The sequence below is a fragment of the Amphiprion ocellaris genome, chromosome 23 (assembly GCF_022539595.1).
Source record: "Amphiprion ocellaris isolate individual 3 ecotype Okinawa chromosome 23, ASM2253959v1, whole genome shotgun sequence".
Lineage (NCBI taxonomy): Eukaryota > Metazoa > Chordata > Actinopteri > Pomacentridae > Amphiprion > Amphiprion ocellaris.
The window spans coordinates 408,307-419,685 of NC_072788.1; the positions used below are offsets into that span (position 1 = coordinate 408,307).

The window sequence follows — 11,379 nt, forward strand, 5'->3', positions numbered from 1 at the left end:
TTTCTCTATTACATGTACTTGTGTATTTCTTTTATAAATTGTATTTGTAAGAGTAGTTTCATTAGAATACTTGTGATTAAATGTATGTACTTTACTCAGGGACATTTGGGCACTTTTTCGCACTGTGAAATTTAATTAATGTTCCGTTTCTTATTACACGAGTGAAAATTAAAACTGTATTCCTTTTTTTAATGCAAATAATTAATTATTCAGTTATTAAAATAATCATTAGTTGCAGCCGTTGCACACTGTTTTCAGGGGTTAAAGAAAATTCCTCATTATAGTATAATATTGTGGTATTGCATTTTTATTGGTCATACATTCATAAGTTTAGGTATCTTTATAAGATACCTGTGCAAAATCTGTGCAATATTTTGGGTTTTATTTTTACAGAGCCATAATGTCAAAAAGGAAGAACAGGATACAGCCTGTTGATGATGAAACATCATATATTCTGTCTTCGAGGGACAAGCCGGGATTTATAGAAAGATTTATTAATAGTAACAAAGGTATGGGACAGTGAATCTTTGCATGTTACACCACACAGTTGCACAGTATAAAATATCTACAGTAGTATTTATATAAACAAGCCTCTTTCACACATACACAACAGAGGAAAACCGCTGAATCCCCAGCTGGTATTCCTCCGATGTTGCTGTTTCACACATGCAACACACAACAGAAGACTTTTCTGCCAGACAGTATTTATGAGCTGTGGGTCATTTTTTTATTAGAAAAGTTGAGACAACTAAGTGTTTCTTCAATTAAATGTGTATTTAATTATGTCCTCATAGGAAGAGGAGTGTTTGTGACCCAGCCCATTGAACCAGGAGCTTTCCTCTTGGAATACAGAGGTGAACTCATGTCAGTTGAAGAATGCCGGTCCAGACACTACTCGGAGAAAGTGAGTACATTTCTGTTTGAATTTTAATGGCAAAAACGTCGCTGGGGGTAAGAAAGTTTTGCATTTTGCAGAAATTATGTTTTGATTGCAATCTCAAACAAGGTTTTGAATGGTTAATGAATGACAACAGGAACAATCTTTGTAATCACACATAGAATAGACTTAACAATTTAGTCTAATAAATTAGTTTAAGTCTGTAACATAAGTTGTCATCAAGGAGACTTGATATGTTATAGTATCTTATTCTCATCACACTGTTAAAACATGTATATTAAAAGGAATTGATAACAAAAGTGTAAATAGGTGCACACTTTAGAATTAAACATTTTTCTTTTACATTTTTAGTATTGATGTATCAAAAGAAGACGGCTCTCTTGGAAGATTAGTGAATGAAAATCACAGATCTCCAAATTGCATCATGAAAAAATCATAGTAAACAACACACCACATATGTGTCTATTTGCTGTGAAAAAATAGAAATCGGATCTGAAATTGAGTACAACTACGGTGATTGGCGTAAAATGGTACTTTGTTTTTGCTAATTTGTGTAAAAATGTGTTGCAAAAGTAAAAATTGGTGAACTAGTGCATGACAGCTACTGTTTTATGTCTGTCTCCATAATGCATTGTGACTTGTTGATAAGCATTCAGCTAAACTTAAAAAAAGGCATATTTCTGAAAAAGAGCAAATTGTGTCTGTCAGCATGTAGTGTTTTATTGTTTGTATCTGAATTCCAGCGAACAAACAAGCAGACTTCTCCTGTGGCAGCAGAGATCGAGATGTCCCCCATAGATGGTGCTTTACATGAGAATTCAAACAGGATGATGCTTGTGCACAGGTAATGGTGCGAGGTAGACAGTGTTGGCCTTAAAAGAAATGTGTTCCTCTGACTGACATCTTTCTACTATTGTCCTCATGGAGCCAGTGAACATCACACACTCATACATTTCTCTACTTTTAGTACTTTTCAGTAGTTTTTTTGTTTGTATCTAAATTGCAGGTAACAAACAAGATGGCTTCTGCTGTGGCAGTAGAGACTGAGATGTCCCCCATACATGGTGCTTCACATGAGGATTCAGATCAAGATGATGCTCATGCACAGGTAATGTAGATACTGTTGGTCTGCACACTATGTAGTTCCATTACCAAGATAGTAGGAATTCATACTGCTTGTCTGATGCAGCCTTTCATTCAGGGTGATGATATAGACTTCGGTTTTAAGGAAATGAATTCCTCTGACTGACACCTTTCTAATCTTATCCTCATGTAGCCAGTTAACATCACACACTCATACATTTCTCTACTCCACTTCTTGAAGCCAGTGAGCATCACATCCAGATGTTCCCAGGACAGATCATGTGGGGCCCAGTTCACGTCACACACTCATACTTTTATCGCCTTAACTTCTTGTGAGCCTCACACACATGTTCCCAGTACACACCATGTGGGGCCCATTTCACATCACACACTCACATTGTTTCTAGTCTTGACCCTCATGGGGCCCTCCGTATGGATCACAACTTAGGTGCTTTCATATCCTTGCTGCAACATATGTCATAATTTAAACTCTGATAATTGCAGATATATTTTTACACTACTTGAGCTGCTGCATGTTTGAAAAGGCTCATTTGAATTTGATGCATTCTAACCATCTGTAACGCACTGTGACACTTGTTGGTACCTCTGGAGAAGATGATGCTATACATGTAGTTTTCAGTTTATGCTGTTTCAAACATGGTTTTCACATAAACTCTAGTAATGTGCATATTTCTAAATAGAGGAAATGATATCTATCAGTGCTTAATGTTTTTTGTTTGTATCTAAATTGCAGGTAACAAACAAGATGGCTTCTGCTGTGGCAGTAGAGACAGAGATGTCCCCCATACATGGTGCTTCACATGAGGATTCAGATCAAGATGATGCTCATGCACAGGTAATGTAGATACTGTTGGTCTGCACACTATGTAGTTCCATTACCAAGATAGGAGGAATTCATACTGCTTGTCTGATGCAGCCTTTCATTCAGGGTGATGATATAGACTTCGGTTTTAAGGAAATGAATTCCTCTGACTGACACCTTTCTAATCTTGTCCTCATGTAGCCAGTTAACATTACACACTCATACATTTCTCTACTCCACTTCTTGAAGCCAGTGACCATCACACCCAAATGTTCCCAGGACAGATCATGTGGGGCCCAGTTCACGTCACACACTCATACTTTTATCGCCTTAACTTCTTGTGAGCCTCACACACATGTTCCCAGTACACACCATGTGGGGCCCATTTCACATCACACACTCACATTGTTTCTAGTCTTGACCCTCATGGGGCCCTCCGTATGGATCACAACTTAGGTGCTTTCATATCCTTGCTGCAACATATGTCATAATTTAAACTCTGATAATTGCAGGTATATTTTTACACTACTTGAGCTGCTGCATGTTTGAAAAGGCTCATTTGAATTTGATGCATTCTAACCATCTGTAACGCACTGTGACACTTGTTGGTACCTCTGGAGAAGATAATGCTATACATGTAGCTTTCTGTTTATGCTGTTTCAAACATGGTTTTCACATATCTCTAGTAACATGTATATTTCTAAATATAGAACATGTTGGATGTCAGTGTTTAATGTTTTTTGTTTGTATCTAAATTGCAGGTAACAAACAAGATGGCTTCTGCTGTGGCAGTAGAGACTGAGATGTCCCCCATACATGGTGCTTCACATTAGGATTCAGATCAAGATGATGCTCATGCACAGGTAATGTAGATACTGTTGGTCTGCACACTATGTAGTTCCATTACCAAGATAGGAGGAATTCATACTGCTTGTCTGATGCAGCCTTTCATTCAGGGTGATGATATAGACTTCGGTTTTAAGGAAATGAATTCCTCTGACTGACACCTTTCTAATCTTGTCCTCATGTAGCCAGTTAACATTACACACTCATACATTTCTCTACTCCACTTCTTGAAGCCAGTGAGCATCACACCCAAATGTTCCCAGGACAGATCATGTGGGGCCCAGTTCACGTCACACACTCATACTTTTATCGCCTTAACTTCTTGTGAGCCTCACACACATGTTCCCAGTACACACCATGTGGGGCCCAGTTCACATCACACACTCACATTGTTTCTTGTCTTGACCCTCATGGGGTCCTCCGTATGGATCACAACTTAGGTGCTTTCATATCCTTGCTGCAACATATGTCATAATTTAAACTCTGATAATTGCAGGTATATTTTTACACTACTTGAGCTGCTGCATGTTTGAAAAGGTTCATTTGAATTTGATGCATTCTAACCATCTGTAACGCACTGTGACACTTGTTGGTACCTCCGGAGAAGATGATGCTATACATGTAGTTTTCAGTTTATGCTGTTTCAAACATGGTTTTCACATAAACTCTAGTAACGTGCATATTTCTAAATAGAGGAAATGATATCTATCAGTGCTTAATGTTTTTTGTTTGTATCTAAATTGCAGGTAACAAACAAGATGGCTTCTGCTGTGGCAGTAGAGACTGAGATGTCCCCCATACATGGTGCTTCACATGAGGATTCAGACCAAGATGATGCTCATGCACAGGTAATGTAGATACTGTTGGTCTGCACACTATGTAGTTCCATTACCAAGATAGTAGGTATTCATACTGCTTGTCTGACGCAGCCTTTCATTCAGGGTGATGATATAGACTTCGGTTTTAAGGAAATGAATTCCTCTGACTGACACCTTTCTAATCTTGTCCTCATGTAGCCAGTTAACATCACACACTCATACATTTCTCTACTCCACTTCTTGAAGCCAGTGGGCATCACACCCAAATGTTCCCAGGACAGATCATGTGGGGCCCAGTTCACGTCACACACTCATACTTTTATCGCCTTAACTTCTTGTGAGCCTCACACACATGTTCCCAGTACACACCATGTGGGGCCCAGTTCACATCACACACTCACATTGTTTCTAGTCTTGACCCTCATGGGGCCCTCCGTATGGATCACAACTTAGGTGCTTTCATATCCTTGCTGCAACATATGTCATAATTTAAACTCTGATAATTGCAGGTATATTTTTACACTACTTGAGCTGCTGCATGTTTGAAAAGGTTCATTTGAAGTTGATGCATTCTAACCATCTGTAACGCACTGTGACACTTGTTGGTACCTCTGCATATTATTGGGAAAATACCTGTCATAATTAAACCCATGTTCCTTACTGCTTACGTTATGTTTAACTGAATTTAGATGTTAATCGTATGGCAGTTGCCCCTCGTGGATCATCCCCTAAGTGATGAAATAGGTGAGGACTGTATAGAAGACCAGCTTCTGAGTCTGCACTGCAATGAGGTTGTCAGAAAGAAAAGGAGTACAGAAAACATTCTGCTATTTCTCAGACACTTTTATTTTTTATGGCAATAGAATGTAGTTTAAAAATGCTTTCTTTGTGATGGATAGCCATACCTTGACATCACTCTGTTATGTTTTTGCAGATGCATAGAATATCAGATGTTTGTGAGCCTCTGGGTAGTTCAAATGAGAGCATAGTGGATGAAACTGATGAGGATTCCATGAAAAACTATTCTGGTGGGCATTCTGAGCACAACGTTGTTCCAAAGTTGAGAAGGACAAAGAGCTTATTGGTACGGTTCTGACAGTCTGAATACAAGTAATTATTATAGTCTATTTTCAACAAAATCTTTTTCTTGTAACTGATTTTTTAAATGGATAGTCATACTTTTTTCTTCCTTTTTCTGATGGATAGAATACCAGATTTTTCTGATGCTCTGTTTGATTCAAATAAGGACAGCACAGAAGGCCCTTCCTTTAAGTCTGAAAGGGCTTCACGAAGGCTGCAACCCGTAAACATCTCGTTTTTACTCACTTGTGTTGTCACTTAAAGGGTCAGGGTAAGACTTTAATACAGATACGACTCTGGACATATATGTCTGTAAAGTTCAACTTGACTGGTTTGTGGAGGCACAAAGCATGTGGCAGTTATCCTTTACATTACAAGTGACACATCAAGATAGGTTTTAATGTTTCTGTGCCAGCGCAGTAGGCAGTTAACCGTGTAGTAAGATGGTCATATTGAACAGTCATTTGGAGGTTGAAGTATTAACTTCAAGACAGCATCATTTCAAATCATTTCCCCTCATTCAAAGCCAGACTTTGCTTTACTGACAATTACTTCATGTTTTAAGTCAAAAAATTATATATATAAAAATAATGTTTTTCTGTACCCAGAAGCCAGTGTGTACAAGGAGAGGATTCAGAAGATGAGGGCAGTGTGGCACCCCTATTGGAATGTACCTCATCATCTGCCCAAAACCAAGTGGTGTCAGCAAAAATGAGAGGTAAGCTTGGATTTACTTTAATAATACATACATTTAGCAGCCACTTTATTAAATACAACTACTGGTGTAACTGGCTCTGGAGATTAACTCGCCAGCCAAAGAATACAAACTGGTCTAGGCCAAAGTATACCCTGGGGTATACTCTGCCTAGGCCAGTTTACACCTGTTGACGCAAAGAGATTAAGTATGGTAAGCTCTTAATTGTTCAGTTATTTAGGTTTTTTGTTTTTTTTACGAAGAGGTATGCTTAGCAAGTAAATCATTATTCTTACTAAAATGTCCTTGAACTAATTACAATTAAAGAGATTCAAATCAATGGAAAAACTGAATTGCATACTAAGATAAAATTATATTGTAAGCAAAACATTATCAAAGAAGATCAACATTTGCTGTTGTTGATTTCCATTGTGACTGTATAGCTGATTTCAGTATAATATCTATTTATATTACCTTTGTATTGTGCTTGAATTACGATTGGCTTGATTTGTGCTCCAGAAATAAACCATTACATTGGCATAATATCTCATAGTATATTTTGCATAAAATCCATCCATCCATTGTCTATACACCACATAATCCTCATTAGGGTCATGGTGGGCTGGAGTCTATTCCAGCTGACTTAGGGTGAAGGTTCACCTGGACAGGTAGCGATGTGTCACAAGACTACACATAGAGACAAACAATCACAGTCACATTCACACCTATGGATGATTTAGAATCACCAATTAACCTCAGCAGGTTTTTGGACTGTGGGAGGAAGCTGGATAACCTGGAGAAAACCCACACATGCACAGGAAGAACATGCAAACTCCACACAGAAAGATCCCAGGCCCAGGCTAGGATGCAAACCTGGGATCTTCTAGCTGCAAGGCAGCAGTGCTAACTACCAAGCTACTGTATAGCCTTATTTTGCCTAAAATGCTTGATTTAACTTAATTGACTGTTCTTAAATTAAGATAAAATTCATTTGATTGATGTAATCTCATATTACATGGCATGTATTCTAGCCTGGAAGGTTTTATTCTGGGTTATTTCAGCCCCTGGGGTATAAAAGCTAAATTATACTTTTGCCAGGAGTTTAATCTGGCTTGTTAAATGCAGATCAAGTCAATCTTAGTTTAAGCACAAGTCAAAGACAATACAAAGAGGTATTATACTAAAATCTGTTGTACAGAAACAAGTGAAAGCAGCACTAACCAATGTGGATGTTCTTTCATAATGTTTTGCTTCAATTTTTCAGTTTTTCCTTTAATTTGAACTGTTTTCATTTAAGATAAGATCTACTTTATTCATCCTGGAGGAAATTATTTAAATTTAAATTAGCTCAAGGACATTCTAGTTATGTTCTTTCATAATGATTTGCTTGCTGAGCATACCTCTTTGTAAAAAAAAACTAACTAAACAATTAAGAGTTTAGCATGCTTAATCTTTGTGTCAACAGTTATAAACTGGCCTAGGCTAGAGTATACCCCTTTTAATTCTTGGTGTCATGAAACATCTGTTATGCCAATCTCTTGTTCCACTTCATCCCAAAGGTGCTCTATTGAACTGAGATTTGGTATATGTGGAGGACATCTGAGTCCAGAGAACTCATTGTCAAACTCATGTTCAAGAAACCAGTGTGAGATTATCTGTTTTGACTTTGTGACATGGAGCATTATCCTACTGGACGTGTCCATCAGAAGATGGTACGCTGTGGTCCTAAAGAGATTGACATGGTCAGCAGCAGTACTTAGGCAGGATATGAGGTATAAACCAGCTGGTACTAAGGGGCCCAAAGTGTGCCAAGAAAATCTCCACCATACCATTACATCACCAGCAGCAGCCTTAACCATCGATACAAGGCATGATGGATCCATGCTGTTATGTTGTTCACATCAAATTCTGACCCTGTCTACATCTATGTATGCTCTCTATTTTTTTCTGTACCCAGAAGCCAGTGTGGCACAAGGCGAGGACTCAGAAGATGAGGACAGTGCGGCATCCCTGCAAGAATGTACCTCATCATCTGCCCAAAACCAGATGGTGTGAACAACAAAGAGAGGTAAGCTTTGCAATCTCCTTGATAGATATGATTCACATGGTTTTTGCAACAATAACAACTAGTGTTGTTTTTGGCAGCCTGTTTTAATTTTAGTTTTAGTCTCATCTGTGTCAAGCTGTCATTTTACTTTTTATCAGTTTTAGTCAAGTTCATACTCTTTTTTAGTCTAGTCAAGTTTTAGTCGACTAAAAGTCTGAGCATTTTAGTCTTGTTTTAGTCAGAATTGTCTATGACTATTTTATTTGTGTTAGTCGACAAAAACTGACAACACTTTAGTCTAGTTTAGTCACTGAAAATTGTATTTCAGTCTCTTTTCAGTAATGCAATTATATTTAACCAAGTCAATATAGTATACATACCAAGTAGTATAGACAAAACCAAAATGTTCTTTTAGCCAAACCCATTTCACAATTCAAACAAGATTATCTTTTTATCATATTATTATTACCTTATAGGCTCAACAATACATCCATTCCAGACACGAAAGATGCTCTGCTTTGAATTTACAGCATATCTGTATCTTATTTTTTACCAACCAAACATGTTAGTGCACACACACAAATTTAAATGAAATAAATAAAATGGCATCACAACAATGCCAGAAAAAAATTAACAAATTCAAGTTTAACATAAAGAGAAACAAGGTGCATGAATGCTCAAGCCACAACAACATACTAAAAAGTACAAATAAAATGTTTGTTTATGGCTTTCGTTGCTTGTAAACTGAAGTCAGATTTTGCATCATAGAAGTTTTAAAAGATATAACAACACTACAAATGGTTTGGACCTTAGGAGAAATATAATGGGATGGGAAACACTGGCTGCATACAGTGGAATTTGTTGACAGAAAAGAACAGACAGTACTGAATTATGCCAACTGCTGAATCAAATAATCAGCAGTCTCAACAGCAACTACATAAGCTGTACCCACCTGTATGTGTTATTTTAAGACTGGTTGTCACAAACAACAACACAACAACAAAAAACTTTTCAGTACACATTGCTCTATGGCTATATTTTGACCTTAGATTTTCTTTTCACTGGCACCTGGCACAGATATAGTATCTGTTTGATTGCCATAAAACCCATATTTGTCAAAGTGAATATATTTGTTCAGGAATAAGTCTTCACAACCCAATCAGAATCAACAATTTAGGATTTGCAGAGCTTTTTTTTGCATGGATATGGGAACGAGTGAGGATTGAGTAAGTCACATTGCCTGCATCTGTGCAGTGTGACCTGATGCAGCCCAGACACGGGAAACAGAAATACTACAAAATAATAAATAAACGAGACGAAAGAACATTTCATCTCATCTCGTTTTGGTCAACGAAAATGAAGAGGCATTTTAGCGTAGTTTTTATTTTGTAAACCAAATTTAGTCTTGTTTTTATTGGTCAACAATATTGCATTATATATTTCATTATAGTTATCATCACATGACCAGCATTTACGTTGTCTCATCTCGTTTTCGTCATGTGATAAAGGTTTGTTGACAACAATATTTAGTCATAATTTTTGTTGACGAAAGCAACACTAGTAACAATAATGCTGTGGTGCCTTGATTAGCCCTGCAGATATTCTGTTTTGTCTGAAATTGAGATTAAGCTTTTGGAAATTGTGTCCAGATTTGTCCTCATTTCACTATAGTTCTTGGACCACGTTTAAGATATTTTCCTTGTATTGTATGTCTTTTTTGCCTCTTTAGGTAAACAATCTGCTGTCAAAAGACGTTGGACGCCAGAGGAATCTGCTGCAGTTTACAGACATTTAAGGAAATTCATAGTGAGAAGCCAAGTTCCCGAAAAAGTGGACTGTGAGCACTGTATTACTGCAGAACCTCAAGCACTAGGAAACAGAGACTGGAAAGCAGTAAAATACTTCAAGAATCTTCTGCCATCAGAAGAGAACTACAGTGAATTGCTACTAGATGTGAGCAGTGTGTGGATTCTGCTTTATTCAAACTGTACCTGCCAGGTAACACTATCTACACAGCTGCATTTACAAACACAAACAGATGATGGAGTAAACAGAGCAGCCATCTTAGTACCTTAAAATGGCCAATTTCCTGTTAAGAGAATGTTCTGTTTGTTGTGGAATGTTACATAAGACTGCCAAGTTTTGTTCATTCATTAGGGTTATGTCGTGTTATGTCTGTGTTTCGTTGTCCCTCTCTGTCTCATTCTCTTTCTATGTCTGGTTCTGTCTCTATGTCTCATCTCTCTGTCTCGTCTCTCTCTCTGTCTCTCTGTCTCCTTATGTCTCTCTGTCACGTCTCTCTGTTTCATTGTCTCTGTCTCATCTCTGTCTCATTATCTCTCTGTCTCGTCTCTGTCTCCTTGTCTCTATGTCTCATTCTCTCTCTGTATCTCGTCCTCTCTATGTCTAGTTCTCTCTTTGTGTCTAATGTCTGTCTCTCGTTCTCTGCCTGTGTCTCATTCTCTCTCTGTATCTCGTCCTCTCTCTATGTCTAGTTCTCTCTTTGTGTCTAATGTCTGTCTCTCGTTCTCTGCCTGTGTCTCATTGTCTCTCTGTGTCTCCTCACTCTCTGTCTTGTTCTCTCTCGCTCCTGTTTCCAGCTTCTGATCAGTGAATTCTGGCTCGAAATATTCATCCATTTTAAGTTCCTCTGGAGTTAAACACCTGAAATTGTCTCAATGAAAGTTATATTAGATTGTAGTTGTAATATAAATAATGCTGAATTAATCACTGCTTTTTGCGTTCATTTGTCTTTACACAAGATCATAATAGTACTGCATTGTGAGTATTTAGGGGGAAGAGAGAGGGAGATGCAGAATGTAGAGAACGTAAATTAGAGTGTATATCCTGATTCAGTCCGCCAGTGTGTTTGGACAAAAATTAACACCAAGTAATGTAATTCATTGTCATAGATTGTAATGTGTTCCCCATTAAGATAACAGTGTATGAGATATACATGCGTGTGTGAAAAAGACCTCACAAGTCCTAAATGTTAAAAAACGGGACCCCAGATGTGACCAAAAAAGGTGTGGAGACAAAAGTTGTGAATTCTGTTAATTTGAAGTGATATTATATCATTTAGATTTTTTT

At 37.6% G+C, this 11,379-nt stretch overlaps 1 protein-coding gene and 1 long non-coding RNA gene across 2 annotated transcripts in view; both read left to right on the forward strand.

Annotated features, from left to right (window-relative positions):
* The window catches only part of LOC118471406 (N-lysine methyltransferase KMT5A-A-like), a 3,177-nt gene extending 336 nt beyond the window's left edge, over positions 1 to 2,841 (forward strand). The window contains exons 1-5 of the mRNA XM_055007913.1: positions 1 to 509; positions 795 to 904; positions 1,642 to 1,742; positions 1,905 to 2,006; positions 2,736 to 2,841. The exon at positions 1 to 509 is cut by the window's left edge and continues 336 nt beyond it. Coding sequence (XP_054863888.1) covers positions 401 to 509; positions 795 to 904; positions 1,642 to 1,742; positions 1,905 to 1,908 — 324 coding nt within the window. The 5' untranslated portion in view covers positions 1 to 400 and the 3' untranslated portion in view covers positions 1,909 to 2,006; positions 2,736 to 2,841. The remainder of the gene's footprint in view (positions 510 to 794; positions 905 to 1,641; positions 1,743 to 1,904; positions 2,007 to 2,735) is intronic.
* A 2,391-nt stretch (positions 2,842 to 5,232) lies between these two features.
* On the forward strand, positions 5,233 to 10,871 carry LOC129348099 (uncharacterized). Its single transcript, XR_008600527.1, has 3 exons — positions 5,233 to 6,266; positions 8,200 to 8,310; positions 10,019 to 10,871. It is a non-coding gene; the product is annotated as an uncharacterized LOC129348099 (long non-coding RNA).
* Positions 10,872 to 11,379: the final 508 nt, after the last annotated feature.